This window comes from Staurois parvus, unplaced genomic scaffold (genome assembly GCF_062004578.1).
Source record: "Staurois parvus isolate SC_StPar_1 unplaced genomic scaffold, SC_StPar_1.0 ptg000159l, whole genome shotgun sequence".
NCBI lineage: Eukaryota > Metazoa > Chordata > Amphibia > Anura > Ranidae > Staurois > Staurois parvus.
This window is the reverse complement of record NW_028317955.1, coordinates 6,145,237-6,170,094: the sequence shown is the minus strand read 5'-3', so window position 1 is coordinate 6,170,094 and position 24,858 is coordinate 6,145,237. Positions and strand designations below refer to the sequence as shown.

Sequence of the window (24,858 nt, the reverse complement as noted above, 5' to 3'; positions counted from 1 at the left end):
CCTGTAACTTTTTCAGGTGGATCTGAATAGCAGCTTTATGGGCAGGCAGATGTCAAGTGTGTAAACGAATGCATGTCCGTTTACATCAACCTGTCCAGAGACATAATGCGGATTTGTTAAGCTCCATTTTTTTTTACTTGATCACAAGATGAAGGAAAAAACTGAATGGACACAGATGTCACAAAAGTGACACTCGTTCCGTTTTGCTCCAATTCAGTAGAGATCTGTTTGTAGATCCTCTGCTGATGGGAATGGATGCTGCCCGTGTGAAAGGACCTTAAGGGGTCCACACATTCCTTCCCCTTGCTGACGCTATCACAGAGTTAATTAAGCTTTTTCCCCGGCCTTCTTGTGAGAGCACTTGGATTCAGAGATTGGCCCATCAGTTGCTGTTCATATAAACTGTTTCATCGACTTTAATAAACAGAACTTGTTCACACTAAAAGCTGTGACCTTCGTTCTTCTTCATAGAATATTGCAGGTCACTGCAAAGGTACCTAGAAAACAATTGTTTCCTATGTGTCCTCTTCACACTCCAACTTGAAAAAAGCTGCATTTTTCACAGTGCATCAGATGGCACAACAGGTCACAGCAACGCATTGCTGTGCAGATTTGAAAGGAGTGTACATTTGTACACTCATAAAAAAGTAAATAAACGTAAATCATGCAATTCAAATAGCCAGTCTGCTCTAATATGCTTCATGAACGTAGTGTGAACAGGCCCTGTATGAAATGGAGGCACAAATTTAAATTTGTTGTTACAAGCAGCATCACTTTCAGGGCCTGCTTTATAGCAGTTGTAAAGACTTGAATTTTTTTTCTAAAATGGTAAACATGTTATACATCCTTCGTGCAATGGCATTGAACAGAGCAGACCCAATCCTCCTCTTCTGGGGGTGCCCCTTGAACACTCCCAGATCCTACTCTTCTGTGGCTGCCATCATGTTAAACTGCTTGTTATGGGGTAGACGTGTGGCTACGTTCCCAAGTCAGGCTGCATGCATCCATAGACACATACAGCACAGCTTGGCCCCACCCCTAGCTATCTTCTCACAGGATTTAATTACCAACAGCAGGAGCCAATGGCTCCCACTCCTTTAGCAAAGTCTATGAGAGTGGGGAGAGGGAAAAAAGCCGCTACTGATGGACACACCACTGGATCGAAATGGGTAAGTTTTCAGAGGGGTGAGGGGGTGTTACTACTGGGACTTTTTTTTCTTTATCTTAAAGCGGAGTCACTCTGTAAAGAGATAAAAGTCAACAGCTACAAAAACTGTAGCTGCTGACTTTTAAAAAGCAGCCACTCACCTGTCACATGATCCCGCGTTGCCCCGCCACAGCCTGTTTTTCACTGGTCGTCCTCTATTCCAGGCGCCGGCATCTTCAGTGTGGGCATCCGGCTGTGACAGCTTGCGGCTTCACAGCCGGGTGCCCACTGTGCATGCGCGAGTAGCGCAGCGCTTCCTGAATGACCCCGTCGTCTTCTGAGACTTGTCATGTGTCCCACAATACTTCGAGGAGGGAGGGTAAGAGGACAACTTCCGCTTCCAACCGCCTAGGCGATTGCAGCGGAAGTGGGAGAGGGTACCTGTCAAATTTGGGTACCCCCCCGCTCCCCAAAGGTGCCAATCCTTAATGGGGAGCAGGGGACCAATCTTTAAAGTGGAGCTTCCCCTTTTGGATGGAACTCCGCTTTAATGCAGGGAATGTATTAATGTTAAAATGTCTAGCTTTTAGGACCACTTTAACATTGTTGCAGTTTCTAACTCCTTTCCACTGTCTCTACGCATATATGTGGCAGCACAGAGTGGGCCTTATTCTGCGTTGTCACATATATGCTTCACTGTTTTGTGTTGGGAATGAGCTCAGTTGTGCGCTCTCAGCACCCTGACCACATTATCACTGACGGCTCCTAGTCACAGAGTGATCATCAAGAGTCCGTAGCACAGGCTCCTGATCTTGTGATCACTTTGACAGCCAATTTGAAATAATTTCCCTCAGAAAGCTAAACATGCACTCTTGTTTCTGGGTCTTACTATAGTTACAAACAAATACTGCACACATTTGTGGGGTATCCATGCATGTCAGTAGGAGTAGGAAAATTTATTTTGTTATTATTTTGGAGTGACTTAGCAGCTAAAGTGGTTGTAAAGTCTTACAGATAAAAAATTTCCTTTGCAAGTTAATGTCATAATGTGCTAGTATGCACCGCATACTAGCACATTATTAAAGCCCTTCAGTGGAGTGCTGTTACTGCTGCGGGGGCTTCCATCTTCACCCGGTCTTCTTTCTAGGTTTGCGGGCTACAGACGTTAAAGGATGAGCTGCGATTACATCATTCTCACACATGTGCGCAGGAGCTACAATCACATACTGAGTGCCGTTCCTTCAGAGCCTGAGTGCTCATGTGTGAGTGATGTCTCCTGCTACGTCTGCGGGCTCCAGCCGTTTGTGGCTGAGCTGCGATGACATAATTCTCACGCATGTTCCAGAGCCACGATCGTGGCGCAGCACTCTGAAGGGATGGCATACTGAGTATGCCGTCCCTTCAGAGCCTGAGTGCTCATGTGTGAGTGATGTCTCCTGCTGCTGAAATAGTGAATATCTCCTAAACGGTGCACATTTAGGAGGTATTATTTGTACCTAAGCTTTATCATAAGCTTACCTGTAGGTACTAGTGATCGAATGTTGTTTACTACCGCTTTAAAAGGTTATGTACAGTTTTCATAACACATGGTAGCAAAACTGGGTCCATGTTTAAGGCTAGGTTCACATCTGTGCAAGTGGTGTCGCTGCGGATCCACACAAACATCCGTGCAGCCGCACCACCCACACAGAGAAATGGGGACCCGCGGGCTGGTGCCTTTAATTCTAAAGGCACGCTGTTCACACTGGAAAACGCAGCCGTACTGGGAACCAAGCTTCCCGTGTGGGCTACGTTTTCGGAAGCAGTGCAGGGAGTTCTTCCCTGCGTGTCACGGGCACGGGAGCCCACTTAAATGAATGGGCTTTTGTGCCCATGCAAAACGCGGTCCACACGGCCGCATGTATGTGAACTGAGGCTTAGGGCTTATTTGACCTGTAAGTTAAAGGAAAAAAGAAAGGCTGTGGATTAAAATAGTGACATTTCTTGAGCACAGAGTTATAGGGGTATTTAGGTTTAAAAGAGTGACATTAGGAGCTTAAGGTATGGTCGATGAGCAGTCTTCCTGAGTGATAAATTCTGTGTTGAAGTTGCCAGAATGTGTTCCTTTGCTTTGTCAATGTTCGTTATCCTGTCTACTGTGGATTCCTTGCCTCATTTTCACATTACTGAAAAGAAAGCCTGTATTTACAGAACATGCCAACTGGAACACATTCAGCGGACTGAACGTGGAAAATATGACCGCGGTGAAATATTTACAAAAGCACTGAAGCACAGTAGCATTCTTAAATAGGTCAAAGCCCCACTATAGATTAAACCGACAAGACAGATGGTGTCATAGAGGTTTATCCCTTTTGCTGCTGTTTAGGACAGAGGAAGGAAAAGGGTTATGAAACCCAATGGCTTAATGTAGGAATTGTGTAATATTAGCACATAGCTATATCATACCATCCAGAGAAGAGAATCTCTCATATCAAATGTACTGTGCTGGGGTGACTTAAACCCTGGATGAGTGACTAATGTCTGGGGACATTTACAAGAGTCAGGAGCCTGTCCAGTGTAAATGCCATCTGCAGTTATTTATCACACGTTTGCACTTTTAATCAACCTTTGTTCCATCACATATGGTTGAAGGCTGTCTGGGGCATTTTACATCAGCAACATATCTGTCTGTATCTGCAGCATGTTCAGATGTGCAGAAATGCAGTTGTTTTATGTGCTACTTTTGTGCTATCCCATGTCAAGATTCCTAGACTTTCTTCAGTACTGTGTGAAAACATTGTGTGATTGTGCCAAACATGTTTAGTTGAGCTTCTAGGCTTTGAATTCCTGAAACAGACCCCGTCTTTGTCATATAAAGTCAGGCAGCCTCCTTGTGGAATGCTTCAGGCACCACTGCCCTGGTGTTGGAGAGTGTGTTGTATATTGCGGTTTCTTCTGTTGATCCCTATGTCACTACAGAGACCTGTAGTATTGTACTGTCAAGTGGGAGAAACCATAGCACCCAACACGAGCAGATCTAACCATCACCCGTAAGTGGTGGATAGCAGATGTGTCTGTATCTCTGCAAGAGAATGAAGATCTAATATACTGCCCAACAGCAAGGTAAGTATTCACCTTATACAGGGTGGTGACTGTTTAATTTTTATATGAAAGTGACAGGGTCTTGGTAAAGTGGAACTACAGTGCGGCATCACAAGCCAAAAGGCTATTTAGTTCATTTTTATTATTCAAAACAAACTCCCTCATCCAGTTATGTCTCCATGCTTTATTTTGTTGAGAAATCACTTTCTCAACAAAATACAAAAAGTACCCCCCTTAGTATTTCTGGCTGCGACCATCTGGAGCAGTATTTCTCAACCTTTTTTCAGTCAAGGCACCCTTTAAAATGATGGATAATCTCAAGGCACCCTTTAAAATGATGGATAATCTCAAGGCACCCCAATCTAAAATGTAAAAACCTATTCTTCACACATCCAGTACGCCCAATGTTAGAGATGATTTATTCTTTCAAAGCAAATACACCTTTGCACACTGGTACTGACTAGTATTCCAGGGTGTCTCTCTCATTTTCTCTCCCTCAATCTGCTAATGTGACTCCAGTGCTGACGGGGAGGGACAAAGGAGGGTCAAACAAGGATGATGTGCATGCACCCGACGTCCTCCTTTTCAACCGATGATGTCATTGGTTGTCAGGATGCTGGCAGCTAGAAGGTCATAAAAGTGCACAATGAAAACCTGGGGCTTTGTGTAACTAAAAGGCAGGATTGATCCACCTGTTTGCTTGTATACAATTTTTGGGCTTTTTGTTAAGGCACCCCTGAAGAAGCCTGAAGGCACCCTGGTTGAGAAAGGCTGATCTGGAGTAAGGACAGATGATTCATGTTGCTATTACTTCCTGGAATCCATCTGCCCTTAACTCAGATATGCAGGCAAGGTGGTGTGCTCATTTGAAAAAACCCTCCTGAAGACTCCTGGGATGTATGACATCATTTGCCTAAGCCACAAACCAGGAAGCAACTGAAGAAGTGCAGAAAAGTTTAGAACAAGTTAATATGTTATAATTTCCTATCTATTTACTAATACTAGCAGCACAAAGATTACAAATAGTCAATGTTGATTGAGGGTCAAGTTCCTATTTAAGCTTGCTACACATGTTCAGTCTGAATGTACAGTCTCCTTTGGATTTACCATCAGCCATGCAGGTGAGAACTTAAGTAAGCAATCTGTCCGTTTTTTTGTTTTATCCAAAGGGGTAGACCATCGAATGGTATAGTTGTTGGTAAATCTGAAGGGCATTGTATCAATTGATTGTAATATTTGCTGCTAATTGTAGAACAAGCTCAAAAGTAGTACACTTCAGTCGGGGTTTCTTGAACTATTCTATGATCATCCTGTTTATTGTGACACCAACCATCTATATATTAAGTCGTTGCACATATGGACTGCAACTCGTGTATTTTTGGATCTGGCCAGCAGCCTACCTTAAAATAGCGAGCACTATGTTTATCCTATCTGGGCTGCTGCAAAATACGTTTACCATTTCTGCTTGTCCCTTTGCAGGGCCCACCACCCATAGCAATACATTGATTGTTACTATCACATTTCCACTTGAAATGATAAAAGGATACACAACATTGGATTCTTTTGGCTTTAATACCGCTTTAATGTTCCTGTATTAACAAAAGCAAACATTTATTATATTGCAGCATAGCAATTATTAGATGTTATGCTTGCATTAGCTTTCTTTTTTAATCATTCTTTAATCTATTTTCACCGGGCAATCCTGCCAGTAAGTCTGTTGTTTTTCAAAAGAAGACCCTCTCCAGCAGAATGCATCAGTTGCAGAGATGAGACAAACCTTTTAACATTAGCAGGGGTGCCTACAATGATCAGCTTTCACTTGGGCACACTTATATCCCAAAAGGAAAGAACGTTTGCTGTAATTGTTTATAAAGTATTAGCTGGAGTTTGGCTTCAATTTGTTAGTACTTCTAATACTCATCTCCTCCCAGACTGACAATGCTGCTGTCTAAAGGTGCCCCCTGTGCTCCTTCATCCAGAGTGGGGCTCTCTAATACAGGAGGTGTCTTACTGACCAGAAGAAAACAAGAAAAAAAGCCTAAAAAGGGAAAACTAACGATTGTTACATGGCAATATATTACATTTTTGGGTTTAATACCACTTGAATATCCTCAGTCTTTGTAAATTTCTGTAACATTTCTGTATAGCTCTTTGCTCTGCTGTAGCTTCAGAACCTTGCAGTAACAGATGCTGGTCTCCCTGGTCGTCCTTCATAGCCGGGGTTTGGGAAGACATGGGTAATAAGTTCTGCTTTAGTCAGCAGTTTTCTGAAAATCATCTTTCATTATTGAGAGTTCTGACTCTGGTCCCCTAGCACATGCTGATTAGTGATCCCTGTGTAAGATGTCTTCAGACTCTGAAACAAGAAAGAGACTGGGATAAAAGATGAGAGTGAAGAGGGCTTTGTAAATCGCAGTGATGCTGATGAGCTCATCAGATTTCAGATGATAGATGTTTTTTGTTTTTTTTGGTTTTTTTTTATATGAAGGATGTAAAATAATTTGCCAGGATATTTAATATATAACTAAACTGAACTTTACTGCATACCACAGCTTTTTTATCTGGTTTGAACAAAACGCTTTAAAAATTTCTTATTACTCTTAACCTGTGTTAGGTTTAAATGGTTGTAAAACCTTCCCTATACTCATTGAAGTGACTGGACTCAGGTGATACACAGGGATGAAACAAATCCTCCTACATACGTTGTACCTGTCTATCTGCAGCCATTTGTCTTTTCATCCCTGTAAAACTTGAACATGAAAATTATTTTTCACAGACTCAAAAAGCTGGAGGTGGGGATGTTGTTACACACTGTTCAAGAGCTCTTAGAGCTGATTTAATGGAAGAGACACACCCCGGTCACACAAAACTGAGACTATCAATCACAAGCTGTGTGCTGGAGCGCCTTTCCCTGTTCCCTTTTTAGCTCTTGATGTCAGGAAAAGTTGTGAGCAGTGAAAAATGGGACTTAGTGCTTTAACCACCTTCCGTCCGGCCGTTGTATATAAACGGCTGGATGGTGGCACTGCAGGGTCGGGTGGCCGTTTATTAACGACCTCCCTGCACCCTGCTTGTGCGTGCTCCCTGTGAGCGCGCAGCACCGCGATCTGGTGCCCGCTGTGTCCTCCAGACACAGTGAAACACCAATCGTCGGACGGGACCTCTGTACGAGGTCCCGATCATGTGATCACTGATTTGGCCAATCAGTGATCACATGCAAAGTAGTAAGCAAGATGTCACTTGTGACATCATTGCTTACTACGTGTGAAATCTGTGAATGATCACAGAGGTCACATGGTACAAGGCTATTCACAGCCTTGTACCATGTGCCAAGCTGTGACCAATCACAGCTCACTCACTAGTTCTCAATGGCTGCAAGAATGCAGACAGAGAGAAAGAGAAATGATTGCTTTTACAGCCTATATGGGTGTAAAAGCAATCACTGTAAAAAAAAAAATAAAAATCTTCATCACCCCCCCACAAGTAGTACAGTGTCACCATAGTGACACTGTACTGCTAGGGTGACAGTATGTAAAAAAAAAAAAAAATATATTAAAAAATTAAATACAAATGTAAACAAAATGTTTAAAAATTATAATTTTTGGTTATAAACTAATTTGGCTTTTTTTTTTTTTTTTTTTTACTAAAAAGACAACGGAATAAATTTTCGCCAAGATTTATGATGAAATATTATTTATTTGCAAAATTTTTAAGAAAAACACTTTGTCAAAATTTTTGGACTTTATCACTTACATAGCAAAAAAAATAAAAATCCCAGTGGTGAATAAATACCACCAATAAAGCTTTATCTGTCTCAAAAAATGGTAAAAAATTCATATGGGTACAGTGTTGCATGATAGCGCAATTGTCATTCAAAGTGTGATAGCTGAAAATTGCCCTGGTCAGGAAGGGGGTGAAAGTGTCCGGACAGGAAGTGGTTAAAGAGAGGCAAATAAACACTAGAAAAATATGCATTGTTCAGATTTCATGGCTTCAACCACTTTAAAATAAACTAGCTAAGGCAGACAATGCTTAGCAGGGATACTAAGCTGCCTGCTCCTTACTTAGCGAGAGGTGGAGGTAGAATATGCTGGATCCAAATGAAAGTTGACCTGCGTCAAGATATAAACCATATTGCAGTATAGCAGTGTAGGCAGCGAACAGACTATAGGAAACCTATATGGGGTGCTTCTAGTAAAATTTGAAAGGTACAGAAACAGACAGACATGCCAGATATAATGTTGGGGAGCATGAAGAGTTTACTTTATCATAAGATGCCAAAAGAGCAAGCCAACACATTACAAAAGCTCTAATGGTTCCTCTGAATTAGAAAAGGATAACGGTGGACCCCTTGAACCCCTGAAAAGACAATGGCTTTCTCTTTTGACATTTTATGAATAAATACATTTTTCATAGTCTCTCAATGTTTGGTCTCCTGTTTTTTTGCAGCATGGCCTGGATACCTGCAATCCACTACTCCAGCACAAAGGACAATTGTATGTAAACGCTGACAGGTGTGCCCCGTTTCCCACAGGGGTCTAATCCTTGGACATACTAGATCTTTCAGGGTGTTAGAGGAGTGGAGCAGAACTTTAAAGTGGAGCTCCACCCAAAAGGGGAAGTTCCGCTTTAAGGACTGCTCCCCCGCTCCCCATTAAGGATTGGCACCTTTGGGGGGGGGCGGGGAGCGGGTACCCGAATTTGACAAGTACCCGCTCCCACTTCCGGTCCGATCGCCTAGGCGATTGGAAGGCGAAGGTGTCCTCCCTTCCTCCCTCCTTGTAGTCTTTTGGGACACGTGACAGGTCCCAGAAGACTACAGGACCATTCATGAAGCGCAGTGCTAGTCGCGCATGCGCAGTGGGTACCCGGCTGTGAAGACGCGAGCTGTCACAGCCAAATGCCCAAACTGAAGATGCCGGCGGCCTGGAATACAGGACGGCTGGTGAAACGGACCGAGGGGGACACTGCGGGACGGGTAAGTGGCTGTTTTTTAAAAGTCAGCAGCTACAGTTTTTGTAGCTGCTGATGTTTATTTTTTGACAGTGTGAGTGGAACTCCGCTTTCAAGGATAAGTTCACCTTTTGAAAAGAAAAATAAATGCACATTTTTTTTTGTAAAAAAAAAAAAGTATATTTATAATTTTTTTCTAAGGAATATGTAGAGCATTGTACGTGCGATCAGCAGGTCGTGTGTGAAATGTTAGGCTCCTGCAGACTCTTAGGATAGCTGTCTGCCTGTACCTTGTATGGACAGCCAGTTACCTGAGAACAGGAAGAATCAATTGACTACCAGAGCACTCACCAAGGTCCACGTAGTTCATTGAGGTTTACAAGATTACAGCCTCAATGGCTGACCGTACTTGTAGGCATTCATTCACTGGAAACTGTGAATGAATGACACGGCCATGTGGGTGGAGCCCCGCATGGCTGCACTGTTGTCCAATTGTGACAACAGGTGCAGGGAGATTATCCCCTGCCCGCTGTCACAGGGAGGGGGGGGGGGTTCAAGGGTAGAGGGAAAGATCTTAGCTGTTAAAGGCCACTGCATATTTTTGGTTTTCGCTTTCTCTACAGATTTCTATTAATGTCACTGGAGTTTGCAGCAGAAATATTAGCTACTGACAAGCACAATTGTCTTGATTTGTTTGAATAGTGGTATTATTATTATTATACAGGATTTATATAGCGCCAACAGTTTGCTCAGCACTTTACAATATAACGGGAGACAATACAGCAACAATACAGTTCAAAACAAGAGGGTCAGGAGGGCCCTGATCCTGGGAGCTTACAGTCTAAGAGGTAGTACAGACAACTCACTGTAACCTTTTATTAAACATGCTTTATTAAGAAGTTATATCTGTTTTTTGCCAACAGTGTGAAATCTTGTTTCCATATCATGGATGTCTGCAAGTCACGTCCCAGCTTGGGTGACACAGTTAACCGCAATAAAACATCAGTCATGAGACCGGTGGCCTCAGCCAACGCAGCTAACATTTCAGCCGGTTTCTCCAAGCTTGGCAGCGTCAGGGGTCAGGTGAGTGCAAAAGTGTCTTCATTAATCAACTTGACTCTCAGAGCTCTCCGTATTCTTTACAGAAACCAAATTCATAACACAGCTGGAAAACGACCGGAGAAAAGATGTTAAAATTCTTCATGAGAACTGTCTGTATTGTCATGTAGCAACCATTCAGATTTAAACTTGGAGAGATACTCAGATCTTAGAATTCTGCCAAGCACAAGCTCCAGGCCTGTCATTTTTATCCTCCCTTTGCATTCTGATATGCACGTCAGTTCAGGGTCAGTGACTTAATTATGATGCAGGGATTACTATGACAGCTCTGGAGCTCCCTGAAAGGCAGTCAATATTTATTTGCCCCTACAGGTTCCTTTTAAGCAGACAACTTTATAGAAAATGCTATGCCAGTCTCCCTCCCGTTCTTGTTCAGGGTGTCTGAAGGGGACGGGGAAATATTTGGTTCCATGGGTGAGGTCTGCTGAATCAGAAACAGAGCCCTGGAGGTGCTGGAAGACCAGCAAGGTAGAGCCACAGCCAGCTATCTTATACCAATAAATCAGATCAGATTTGTAAAGTGAAACTGGGGATGTGATTGTTAGAAAACACAGCATGTGACGATGAAAAGTGCAGCCAAAGAAAATGTTTTTTCCCGTATGTCCTCACTTTGTGCTGTGGTAGGGAAGATGCTGGAACTTACGGATAAGTAAGAGGAATCTGCAAACAGCTCTGCAGGGTGTAATATGAACATGTTTTGTATGTGGTTAGTGAGCCCTCTAGTGGGTGATTAAAAGAATTACACCTTGGATATAAACGAATATCCTGCAGTAATAGTAATATACCTGTGGTACTGTACAAGTAGTCCAATAAACATTTGTATTTTTATTAATTTTTTTGTAATATAAAATACAGACAGAACAGCTTTCTAATTACATTGTTTAATATTTGTCTTCCAGGCTTTAACCACATCAGGCCATACAGTTATACATCATGGGATACCAGTGCAGGCGGGAGCTGCTCCATTTGGTTGCAATGATGCTTTTCAGCAAACGTTGATCCTTTGTCCCCCAGCCCTTCAAGGTATCCTATCCAGATATAATACTTACTTTTATCTAAAAGCAACACTGTTGCCACCTAACAGAGAAAATAAACCGTAACAAATATAAAATAGAGCTCTATGAAAATGGTGTTCAAGGTCTCGTGTATACTTCAGCTCAAAAAAGCTGTTTCTACAGGTGTTTGAGCTTTTTTTTACATTTTTCCTGTAAAATACCCTCTATATTAGCTTATGTGCATCCAGGAGAGGAGCTTTTGAGCACAAAAATGCTCAAAAGCTCATTAACATATATTTAACTAAAATATTGTACTGTTGTGCTTAGGAATAGATATTCATGCAACTTTGATAAGTATACGCTGCAGTCCTAATTTGCGAACTGATAACGCAAAAACAAACAAAATACCATGTGGACCGCGCATAAATTAAGTGCATTAAATTTGACAATACATAAGTAATATTGCTTCACATATACCAGTGACGGCGAACCCGTGGCACGCGTGCCACAGCCGGCACGCCGAGCCTTATCTGTGGGCACGCCAGGAGAATCCAGCGGCGCGCTGTCTTCCCGGCTGTAGTGTGCGTGACAGCCGGGTCCCAAGTGCGCATGCGCAAGAAGCAGTGCTCTTTGTGAATGGTAAGGCGGTACCTGGGACACATGACAGATCCCAGAAGCCGCCGGACCAATCACAAAGCGCAGCGCTTCTCGCGCATGCGCACTGGGCATCCGGCTGTCCGACGAGCGCCCACACTACAGAAGCCGGGAAGACAGCGCGCGGCTGGATAAAGGAACAGGTAAGATAAAAAAAAAACTCTGCGGAAGTAAGAGCGGGTACCTGTCAAATTCAGGTACCCGCTCCCCCTCCCTCCCCAAAGGTCAGCAGTCATCTCTGTACTGTCCGCAGTCTCTGGTCATCCCTGTGCTGTCCGCAGTCTCTGGTCATCCCTGTGCTGTCCGCAGTCTCTGGTCATCCCTGTGCTGTCCGCAGTCTCTGGTCATCCCTGTGCTGTCCGCAGTCTCTGGTCATCCCCTGTACTGTCCGCAGTCTCTGGTCATCTCCTGTACTGTCCGCAGTCTCTGGTCATCCCTGTGCTGTCCGCAGTCTCTGGTCATCCCTGTACTGTGTCCGCAGTCTCTGGTCATCCCTGTGCTGTCCGCAGTCTCTGGTCATCTCCTGTACTGTGTCCGCAGTCTCTGGTCATCCCTGTACTGTGTCCGCAGTCTCTGGTCATCTCCTGTACTGTGTCCGCAGTCTCTGGTCATCCCTGTACTGTGTCCGCAGTCTCTGGTCATCCCTGTACCGTGTCCGCAGTCTCTGGTCATCCCTGTACTGTGTCCGCAGTCTCTGGTCATCCCTGTACTGTCCGCAGTCTCTGGTCATCCCTGTACTGTCCGCAATCTCTGGTCATCTCCTGTACTGTGTCCGCAGTCTCTGGTCATCCCTGTACTGTGTCCGCAGTCTCTGGTCATCCCTGTACTGTGTCCGCAGTCTCTGGTCATCCCTGTACTGTCCGCAGTCTCTGGTCATCCCTGTACTGTCCGCAGTCTCTGGTCATCCCTGTACTGTGTCCGCAGTCTCTGGTCATCCCTGTACTGTGTCCGCAGTCTCTGGTTATCCCTGTACTGTTATTTAGTTTGCACTACTGTACGAGTTGTTTTTTCTAAACCAAAAGCTCCATATTCAGGTTTCATTGCAGTGTTGGCACTTTGAAAGAAATAAGTTGGTTTTGGGTTGCAGTTTGGGCACTCGGGCTCAAAAAGGTTCGCCATCACTGACATATACAAAGTGAATAATTGTAACATTCAGTCCCAATTCGGAAAAATAAAGTGCTCAGGTGTTGGATACTAATTGGTGAACTTCGTGCAAAACTGACAGATGCTCCTCTGTGCTCAATCGGTGCCCCACATGGATGTGCACTCACCGTTAGCAGTGGACCACCTATCTCTAGGTTGGTTATAAGCGCCTGGTTAGGGACTAGCTCAATACGTGATGGTAAAAATGGCACCAATATTCATTCCTGGAAATCATGTGATCTGACTGATAGTAACCAATAGGATGATGGCCAGTGTGGATATAAATGACAGTGTAGTTTCAAAAGAGCCTTTTTAAAACTTTCTCCTCTCCTCCCAGGCAGAAACAAAAGCAAACATCCCATAGTGTAAAACCATAAAAAACTTTCATGATTGGGAGAAATTATAAGAATAAAACTCACAAGCAAAGTGCCCATAACCTGGCACTCGGTGTATTTAGCCTTGCTGCTTGTGAATAGGAACCAAGATGGTTGGAGTGTTCCAGCGGGCGGAAATGACGTCAGCAGAAGTTGCATCATCAAACCTTGACCGGTTTCGATCAGTCAATCGTCATCAGGAAGTGGGTGTGTTCCTGCGTTAATGCATTCTAATGGCCATAATTCTGGACAACAGAATTAACACCAGATGCGGGAACACACGTAGAGCTTGGCTTTTAACTGCATTTTTTTCTGCTGCTAAGCTCCTATAGAAGAAAAAAAAGCTTTAATGGCAAACAGTGTGCATGTCTTACCTGTCTTGCTGCCCTTGCCACCACTCTGTATTTAAGAGATACTACTGCTTGAAGAATATTCAGCATCAGTCACTTCCAGATGTGCAAGATGCCTTGTTTGCTGCATAGTGTGGTTTATTCTGCTGCCCGCAGTATTGATATCAGCAGGAGGAACCTCAGAGAGCAGAGGGGGGACTACGCATCCTACATTAAAAAGTATTGGATACTAAAGATTCGTCAAGAAACAACATCTCTTAAATACAGAAAAGAACAACCAAGCAGAGTAATCAGAAAGTAATAAAGGTTTTTTTTTTTTCCTTTTTTCCAAAATCCTGTTACGTAATGATACTGTGCCTTTAAACACTTTGAGTGAATTTTATCTGTTGCTGTTTTTATTAGTATGTGGTGCTTTTAGTCCTATATGAACAAAAAAATCATACAGCTTTGCAGGGAAAAGCACACGCAATTTGCACTTAAAATAATAAAAGCGTTTGTTAACTCACAAAGGGAAAAATAGAAGGCATGCTAATTTTATTAATGCTCCCATAAAGAACTAAATGTAAATCTTTTCATTTTAAAGCAGGCAGTACAAAAGCTGATTTAAAATGTGGAATGTCTCCTCCATTTACTTTGTTGTGAATGCTATATAATTCTTCTATTAGCAGGCCTTGTAGAAGTCCTCTTGGCAGTACTGCAGCCTCTTACTATTCCCTCTGTGCTGTACTGTGTTCTCTCCTTTAAGCTACACATTTTCTTGAAGTAGGCTTCCATATTTATGGAATATGTGAGTGAGTAAATGCTTTGAATAGTCAAGGTTGTGTACAATTAGATTGCAGCCAGAGTGATGGGAAAAGTGGAGAGTCGCTTGTCTGGAGAATCGTAGGAGTCAGAATTCAGTGTTCCTGGGACTCTTTTGTTTGGGCCATGTCAGGGATTGCCCCCGTGCATTTACAGACTGCCCTGGCCAGGTGGGCTATGTTTAGTCCTACTTCAGAAACAAATGTTTTATATTTTGAACATATTCCTCTTCTTTATAGTGTAGTTATATGTCTTGATTGGCTTTTTAGTTTCATGACAATAGATATGTATGTTTTTTAAAATGTTTCTTTCTCTAGCAGGAATGCCACCAAACCACGGGAAACCCACAAGTTACTCAGTGAGAGTGGACAACACTGTGCCCCTGGTCACACAAGCCCCTGCCATCCAACCCCTGCAGATAAGACCTGGTGTTCTCTCACAGGTGAGTCTGTTTGTATCACATAGCTAACATTTTCATTGGTGTCCCCAAAGATGCTAATATCAATATCCCTTTCAGCAAACGTGGTCAAATGGATCGCAGCCCATATTGGTTCCTGCATGGCAACAAGTGACAACAGTGGCACCAACAACTACAACGCTAGCCTCTGATAGCATGGCTGGACCACAGAGACTTGGCGACTGGGGGTATGTCTTACAATATGTTCTTGATGCTTGGCTTTGTAAGTCTTCTGCAGACTTGTAGATTCTTGTTCTGTGTGAGGCAGGGGCATTGATTGGTTGCTTAGGCAGAGGCAGCCATTTAGTGCCATTGCCTTACAACGATCCTGTCCAGTGTCTGCGACCAGGTAGCGTTGGTCTGTCAATTCTGGGCCAAAGCACAGATCTGCTAAAACATAAATATCCTTGGGATGTTAGCATTTCTTTGATTTAAAGAGCTACAGATGTATTTAGGTCTAATGAGAGTATGTTTCATAAGGAAGGAGAAACAATCATTTTGAAGGTCTGCTAAGAAGAAAGCAGAAGTCCCATATGTTCTATGTAGAAATACAATTACAGATCATACATTGAAACAATCCTTTATCGTTTCTCAAGGCAGTGCTTGTTGTATAAGATTAACGGAAAGAGGTGTAAAATTACACTTTCATGTAATTTCTAGCAAAGCTCGTATACATTTTGTTATTCTGGTATCCCTGTTCATATGAACACTGAGGAAGTGTAGTAAATCACAGCCTTTTAAAACCTCCTTATCATGCTTGGTGATCATGAACTGTTTGAGATTTGCTTTCATGGATGATAACCAAAAAATGTATCTGTTGCTTGCACAAAGCTATTATACTAACATTGTAGATGCAATGTAGACATCTCTAAATCCTGACCTGTAGCATTGCCTTTAAAGTTCTCTACTAGTGGGCACCCAGGAACCTCTGGAACCCAAGAGTGCAAGTGGGTAGGGAGCTTCCTGATATGAGAATGCAGGCACCGTTGGGTGTTGGGTACTTGTCATAGAGCTCACTTTAGGAAAAGTTTACATTTTAATCTGCAAGGTTAGTTTAGTAGCTCAAATCTAAAGGTACAATCATTTCAGCTTTTTGGTAAAGGCTAGTGAGTTTATTCAACCACTTAGAATAAAGTGCAACAGCGCTAGGTGTCTAAAAATTAATAAGAAGAAAGATAAATAAATAAAACAAGCAGCTAGCATAGGAAGTAAACCTCGAGAACTTCGGATAGTAAATTGACCATAAAAAATATGCAGCGCTCATATGCCAGATAGTATTAAAATCGCATAAATCAAATAATCAAACAAAGATTTATGGTTAAAATAAAACATTAAAATATTAAACTTGTGACTTCTGTGGTGCATCCAAGGTTGAGAAACTGGGAAAAAGTTTGTGACTCTTCTGGTAAAGAACTGAGAATAGCTTGCACTAACCAGATGTCTCAGCACATGGAGCATGGAGTAATTAAGACCTACTCCTGGTGCTCTGAAAAGGAAGCCACTGGCTGGAAGGGGGGCAGAATGTTGGATTGGCTAGTTTTGCCAGTGGTCTTTGACATGCACTCCAACAATCACGCTTTTGTCATGTGAGACTTTCAAATATCTGCTTTTTTATTATTTTTACTTTTGTTTTTATAGGAAAGTAATTCACCATGGGAACCATTACAGCTCAATGATCCTACAGCCTCTTTTAACCAACCAAATGACACTGTCGGCTCCTCAGCCTATCAGTTTAGGCATCGCACATGTGGTGTGGCCCCAGCCTGCTGCTAGCAAAAGGAACAAGCTTTGCCAGAACAGGTAAGAAGACATAAATTTAGCTCAGACAGTAATGTGCTGGAATAAAATGTTTCCAACTGTGATTGCTGCTTTGCCTCTACTGATCACATCATCTTTGTCTGCAGGAGTAACACAATACAGGACCCTGTTGTCCATAATAAAGCACTTACCTCTCCAAAGATCTCAAACAGCGCAAAGACCACAGAACCTGCAAGTTGTACGTTACCAGAAGACAATCAGAACTCAGAGGAGCAGGAGGTCAGCTTGTGTAAGGCCTCCGAAGGGGCAGCACTGGATGTATCCAGTCAACAAAGGCAAACCATAGTTATTGCTGATTCACCCAGCCCTACAGTGAGTGTCATTACCATCAGCAGTGACACAGATGAGGAGGACTCTTCACAGACACACTCCTTGAGGGAGTAAGTGCTTCTTCATATTTTATATATCCAGATGGGTGTAAGTGATGATTGACATTGTCCTGGGGAATACCTTATAAAGAAAACTTTATTTGTACTGTACTGAAATGTTTCAGCAGTATTTTCACCATAACTGAGCTAAAATTGGGACCCTTCACACTGCAGATGGCCAAGTGTCACAAAGCTAGTGGCTGTAGGAATGGTTTATGTACCCTGGTTTAAAACAGAACTCCAGCCAAAAAAAGTATGGCTCATTAAAAGACAGCTTTTGCTGCAGGACTCCGCTTCAGTCTGGAGCTGTTCCCCCACAGTAAAACATAGGGACCCTAACTAAGAAAAACTAATGGGGCACCAAAAAGAAGATCAATACTCAAAATATAAAAAGTTAAAGCTTTATTGAACAATATTAAAACCACAGTTGTGGTAGAGGTTTTGAGCATTCACATAGCCCATAAAAGACGTGTAGCTTGTGCAAAATAACAGGCTTATTGCATGACATTACAGAGAATATTCCCTGGATGACATATCTAGCATAGTTGACATAATTTCTTCAAGATCCTGCATCAATCTTTTATCTGATGCGTTTCGCAGGACAATAGCCCTCTTCCTCAGGGACATACAGCATATAATTCAGATGATGGCATAAAAATTTTCATAATTCGCCACAGGGAGCCATGACTATTTAAATCCAAAAGGAGGTCCCTCCATCAAGGGTGCAGCTATAGGCCAGGTAACAAACCACATATGCGTATTAAAAACGTAACCGAACTGATCCCCAGCTCAGGGGTTCCAATCTGCATAGATATGTTGGAGAGAAGTATAATCGTGTAGATATTCTCCAAAAATACCAATCACAGGCTGGCAACAAGAAAAAGACCTACCGTATATACTCGAGTATAAGCCGACCCGAATATAAGCCGAGGTACCTAATTTTACCACAAAAAACTGGGAAAAACTATTGACTCGAGTATAAGCCGAGGGTGGGAAATGAGGCACATACTAGTCAATGTAAAAAATTGGTGTCAGTGGGAGGAATAGTGCCCCATCATTGGTGTCAGTGGGAGGAATAGTGCCCCATCATTGGTATCACTGGGAGGAATAGTGCCCCATCATTGGTGTCAGTGGGAGGAATAGTGCCCCATCATTGGTATCACTGGGAGGAATAGTGCCCCATCGTTGGTGTCAGTGGGAGGAATAGTGCCCCATCATTGGTGTCCGTGGGAGGAATAGTGCCCCATCATTGGTGTCAGTGGGAGGAATAGTGCCCCATCATTGGTGTCAGTGGGAGGAATAGTGCCCCATCATTGGTGTCAGTGGGAGGAATAGTGCCCTATCATTGGTGTCAGTGGGAGGAATAGTGCCCCATCATTGGTGTCAGTGGGAGGAATAGTGCCCCATCATTGGTGTCAGTGGGAGGAATAGTGCCCCATCATTGGTGTCAGTGGGAGGAATAGTGCCCCATCATTGGTGTCAGTGGGAGGAATAGTGCCCCATCATTGGTGTCAGTGGGAGGAATAGTGCCCCATCATTGGTGTTAGTGGGAGGAATAGTGCCCCATCATTGGTGTCAGTGGGAGGAATAGTGCCCCATCATTGGTATCACTGGGAGGAATAATGCCCCATCATTAGTATCAGTGGGAGGAATAGTGCCCCATCATTGGTGTCAGTGGGAGGAATAGTGCCCCATCGTTGGTGTCAGTGGGAGGAATAATGCCCCATCATTAGTATCAGTGACCCCAATGATGCGGCACTATTCCTCCCACTGACACCAATGACACTTGCTGACCCCTGTTGCAGTATGGTGCTGCTGCAGCCAGCATATGTGGTTGCAGCAGCACCTCTGCACTGCACACTTACCGGCTTTTCCCTCACTCGATTTTCGCGGGTCCGCTCGGCTCCGCCTCCTCGCCCGTGATTGGCCGCCTGTGTACCTTTCCTGAGCTACAGTTCTGGTGGCCAATCACCGGTGAGGAGGCGTAGCCGAGCGGCAGGAGTGAGGGAGTGGCCGGAGTGACGGAAGGAGCAGCGCTTCCTGGATGGATCATCGGGAGCCAGGTAAGAGACAGCAGCCCTCTGCCCACCCCTGTACGCGCCCCCCTTGACGGAGGGGGAGCGCGCCCAACTATCTGCAGATGTTGACTCGAGTATAAGCCGAGGGGACCGTTTTTCAGCACAAAAAATGTGCTGAAAAACTCGGCTTATACTCGAGTATATACGGTAGCTATATTGTTTACTATAGCAGAAAAAGTCAGCAAATCAGGCAGGACTGAAAAAACAGAAATGAAAATCCTTTGGCTGGTAAAGCAGCCTTGCTTTACATGTGTTAGTGACCTTGGGTTATAACATTCAGTAAACCAGTGATGGTATCCAGCAGAAATTGCCACTTTTCAAAGTCAGAAGGTCCTTGCAGTTCCCTTTATATTCTTTCATTTATAACATTTCCTTTGCCAGTTAGATCTGGGTCTTTGGAAGGCTTCCAGAAAGACCCTCATTCTTGCCAGTCACCTTTTTATGCATGCTCCCTCTCTCTACTCTGCATGTTATGCTTCCTGGAGATTGCAGCTGAACTGGACCAAGGTCATGAATAATTCCTTTCTGAACGATCAGGAATATGCACAGCTAGACTACAAAAGACTCATGGGCAAATTTAGGTATCCCTGGCATGTAGACTGAGAGACTGAGGTATTCTCGGAACACCATATTACAGTTAGCCACAACATTTTAACCGTTTAATGACTTGTTGAAGCATTGTTTGTGTTACAATTAAAAGTTTTTGGCAGGTTAACTTTGTCCAGTTTGGGTATATCTTTGTTAAATGTTCATGTTTGACTAGAATGTACCTTTGGAACCACTCGCTGATACACTATATTGCCAAAAATATTGGGACACCCCTCCAAATCACCCTTCCAATCACCTCCATGGCCACAGGTGTATAAAATCAAGCACCTAGCATCAAGCTTCCATCAAGAAGTGGAAGCAACTGGGAACAACAGCAACTCGGCCATGAAGTGGTAGGCCATGTAAAATGACAGAGCGGGTTCACAGTGCACATAAGTTGCCAACTGTCTGCAGAGTCTATAGCTAAATACCTCCAAACTTCATGTGGCCTTCAGATTAGCACAACAACAGTGCATAGAGAGAATTCGTAGAATGGGTTTCCATGGCCGAGCAGCTGCACCCAAGCCTTAAATCACCAAGTGCAATGCAAAGCTTCGGATGCAGTGGTGTAAAGCACATCGCCACTGGACTCTAGAGCAGTGGAGACGTGTTCTCTGTCTGGCAATCCAATGGATGCGTTTGGGTTTGGCAGTTGCCAGGAGAACAGTACTTGTCTGACTGCATTGTGCCAAGTGTAAAGGTTGCTGGAGGGGGGATTATAGTGTGGGGTTGTTTTTCAGGGTTGGGCTTGGCCCTTAGTTCAAGTAAAGGGAGCTCTTAAGGTGTCAGCATACAAAGACATTTTGGACAATTTCATGTTCTCCACTTGGGGTGGAGTAACTTGTTTGGCTTGCACAGTCCTGACCTCAACCCAATTAGAACACCTTTGAGATGAATTCGAGCAGAGACTATGAGCCAGGCCTTCTCATCCAACACCAGTGCCTGAGCTCACAAATACGCTTCTGGAAGAATGGTCAAACCTTCCCATAGACACACTCCTAAACCTTGTGGACAGCCTTCCCAGAAGAGTTGAAGCTGTTATAGCTGCAAAGGGTGGGCCAACTCAATACTGAACCCTACGGACTAAGACTGGGATGCAATTAAAGTTCATGTGTGGGTAAATGCAGGCGTCCCAATACTTTTGGCAATATAGTGTATCTCAGAGAACTTTTGGTATTATAGGGAAAGCTTTATAAATATATTTGCAATGCTGATTGGTTAAGACTTTTAAAGGGTTAATGCTATCAGTCTCCGAGATGCTTAAGTGCTCATGTGCCCAGACAATGGACATTTAACTGTGTATATATTCTTAACAAGCCGTAAAAGAGTTTAAAGGCCAAGCTCACCTTTTGGCACATTATACCTGTATTTAGGGCGTAACATGTTACTAAGAACCCCTGAGCACCCTCCTGTGACAGCTGGTGAGGTTCTTCTCCCCCCACAGCTGCTGTCACATTTAAAATCATTGCAGCTGTGCAGGGTTTCGACCCCATAGCCACGTCATTCATTCACAGAGATCTGTTAGTGAATAACTACAAGTCCCATCTTCCCCCACAGCAGATGGACTTGTAGTTTCAATGAACTACATGTGCAGTAATCAGCACTCTCATAATCCATTGAAGTTTCCTCCAGCTTTCTAACTGAAACGGTACAGGAGTACTGACAGCTGGAGGTAGAGTGTGCAGGTAGTGCAAGCTGCATTTTTTTTCACAACACAAACTCACATAAATGCGCATCAGTACAATGAACATAAATGTGACTCTGGGAGCAGATAATACTTTTCACTCCTTTTGATGATCCTTCCCCATGCCAAAAACACACTGTAAATGCATATCAAACCCAGGTGCAGTTTATAGTGTGAATGGGCCCTTAGTCAATTTCTAACAGCTTAGAAACACCAGCTAAGTGCATTACTGAACATTTATTGTATAAAACAAAGCATACAACCAAGTGGATACTTACACAAATAAATGTATACAGGCATTGTATGACACTGAATTTTAATCCAATACGGCAATAGCCTGGCCAAACACAACTTGATGCTGCACACGTATTGGGGGATGCACCCCTTTCTTCAGAGCTATGAAAAAATGACGAAAAAAAAAGTTCAAATGCCAATGTCACTTTGTGCACTAATTAATGAATTGCTTATGTCACCCAGGTGTAAAGGAAGTCTGGACTGTGAGGCCTGTCAGAGTACCCTGAACATTGATCGCGTGTGTTCCCTGAGCAGTCCGGACAGCACCCTGAGCACTAGCTCCTCTGGCCAGTCCAGCCCATCCCCGTGCAAAAGACCCAACAGGTGAATTACTTTTTCCAAAACCATTGACTTGATTATGTAGTGCATGCAACCTCCAGTGCTAATACTAGGATGCCCTTTGGTTAGGACTTCATAAATGGACATTATCAGCCAAATAACAAAAGGAGATTCAAGTTCAAATGTCCTTTTTACTGTAGTGGCTTTCAAACATATTCTTTTAGTAAATATCTTTTCTTAAGTATCTAAAGGAAATGCTTTTTTTTTTTTCATTTCAAAGAGTAGGGAAGGGTTAGAACTACTGTTAGGTTTTTATTGCTTTTTGTTTACTTGGTGAGGAGATTCACCCTTTCTATTTGTCCCGGTGACCATTGTTACCTAGACTGGAAAAAAGGGAAGATCGAAAATTTTGAGTTTCATGTAGAGCAGGGATAGTGAGGAAACCTTTCAATGGGGAAACCTGTTTCTGTGACAACTGTCTAAGATTTCCCTAACTTTGGAGACATTGCCTTTCGTTTCCTCTTGTGTATTGAGACAGGACGTGAAGTAAAAACTCCCCAAAGAGATATTTATAAAAACATACAATAAAAACCGCATATGATTAGGAATTCAAAATGAGTGCAAATAAATAAAATTGTGTTGTTTTAAACAGTGGTGTCTCGTTAGAGGTCTTTTAGTAGTATACATCAGTGCATCAAACTGCCATTGTACCACGGAGGGCAATACATCTAATATGGGTTGTCCTTCAACAGTATGTCGGATGATGAACCTGAAAGTGGTTGTGATACTGTCGATGGATCACCAAGCTCTGATTCCTCTGGCCATGATAGTCCATTTGTAAAGAGCAGTTTTGTCACGGACACCAATGAGAACTCAGAAAAACGGGCATCGGAAAAAGCAGAGAGTAAACCTGCAGTGTGTACATTAGTGGTTCCACCTATCAGGATTGAAAACCGCAGGGAAAACTCACACAGGGCCACAAACAAAGGTGGGTGATTTTCATTGTAGACCTGTTTGTAAAAACCTTCCCTTCCTTTTCTTGTCTCATTTCCTTCCCTTTACACATTTCTTCCCTGTACTATGTGTCTAATCATTTTGGCATCTTTTCTGAAGTGTTATTGCTAACCGTTTGCGCTACCTTCCTTTATTGTGGGATATTTAATTGCAGGAGGGTAACATGAATTTTATGTTTCAGATGCAGCTAGTCATCCACTAATAAAAGGCAGGTCAGCCCCAGGGAGAAAAAACCACCTCACGGCCCTCGGCAACCGCCAGCAGAAACTTACATCAGCATTCCAGCAGCAACAGCCTCTGAGTTTCAGCCAGGTATGTTTGGTCGTTTGACATCAAATAAAGTCAAGTCTGTTATCATAGAAGAATATTAGTAAATGTGTTGCAGAATATATTGTGTACAAATTGAAATCATTCATCCTTAGTTTGTAATTGGTTTTAGGCCTTACTACTGACACTTACATTTGGCAGCACAGACATGGACTTGTGTAAAAAATCCTGGCATTCCCCCATTGCTGGCTATCCGCAGGTTGCGCGTACACCCATTGAGGTGAATGGCTGTACACATTTTTACTCATGGATATCGATGCTTCTTTGTATTAATGTTTTCATGCACATGCATGTATGACATATACCCCGAAAACAAAACTTCCATGTTGGGAGAACATGTCATACACACATACAGGAAACACTGATGCAAAAAAGCATTTACATTCACATGGCTACAAGTGTATACAGCTCCCTGACCTTGGTAAAATGCTTGGATTTTTATGCCAGACCCTTCCTGCACCTCCAAACAACCATATGAATGAATATCCATTAATGCTTTTTTTTGTTTTCCTCTCTCATGTTTAGTTAATGAGATCTGAAATGGTCTCATCCCTAGCACTGACTCTTTCTATATTATTTTCCCTTTCTGCTTTCCATTAGGAAAGAAGAAATTGATATGCTCAGTGTCCATCAACTGTGTATAACTTGTTACATGTCAAGCTGGCACCTGAAAGTTGTTAATATGTCTCGTGAACACTTAAAGGAGGAATACAGCCAAAGCTCTTTTGGCTGTACTTCTCCTGTGGATCACAGGAGTGCAGTTTGTTCTGCGCTCCCTTGACCAGTTTTTAGCTCAGCCGGTCCAGGCTGTGGAGAGAGTCAGAGCCCAGAGTCTGGAGCAGCATTTGGCTCAACCTCTCAGCGATCCGCTGAGAGCCTGAGCCGCTCCCTCCACAGCCCAGCGCTCCAGTGAGTGTGGGGGGGCTGGGCCGACAGCTCATAGCAGCTGTGAGAGCTCGGCGATCAGCGGTCTTGTGATCGTTGAGTTCTCACACTTAGATCCTGCGGGGGACAGATGCAACATCAGACACAGTCCAGACCTAAATCCAACTGATAATCTGTGGCAAGACTTGAAAATTGCTGCTCACAGACACTCTCCATCCAATCAAACCGCTTGAGCTATTTTGCAAAGAAGAATGAGCAAACATTTCACTGTAAATGTGCAAAGCTGGTAGAGACATCCCCAAAAAGACTTGCAGCTTTATTTGCAGCGACAGGCGGTTCTACAAAGTATTGACTCAGGGGGTTGAATACAAGTGCACACCACACTCTTCAGATATTTATTTGTAAAAAAAAATTTGAAAACCATTTATCATTTTCCTTCCACTTCACAA

General features: G+C 43.2%; 1 protein-coding gene across 2 annotated transcripts in view; it reads left to right on the top strand.

Moving 5' to 3' along the window:
* The window catches only part of HIPK3 (homeodomain interacting protein kinase 3), a 191,352-nt gene that overhangs the window by 154,149 nt on the left and 12,345 nt on the right, over window positions 1-24,858 (top strand). The window contains exons 7-15 of one of the 2 annotated variants that reach the window (XM_089675876.1): window positions 10,105-10,264; window positions 11,200-11,323; window positions 14,938-15,059; window positions 15,135-15,262; window positions 16,713-16,874; window positions 16,979-17,272; window positions 22,088-22,228; window positions 22,936-23,171; window positions 23,379-23,509. In XM_089675876.1, coding sequence (XP_089532002.1) covers window positions 10,105-10,264; window positions 11,200-11,323; window positions 14,938-15,059; window positions 15,135-15,262; window positions 16,713-16,874; window positions 16,979-17,272; window positions 22,088-22,228; window positions 22,936-23,171; window positions 23,379-23,509 — 1,498 coding nt within the window. Of the gene's footprint in view, window positions 1-10,104; window positions 10,265-11,199; window positions 11,324-14,934; window positions 15,060-15,134; window positions 15,263-16,712; window positions 16,875-16,978; window positions 17,273-22,087; window positions 22,229-22,935; window positions 23,172-23,378; window positions 23,510-24,858 lie in introns of both variants that reach the window. The other variant, XM_089675875.1, reaches the window with a different exon arrangement.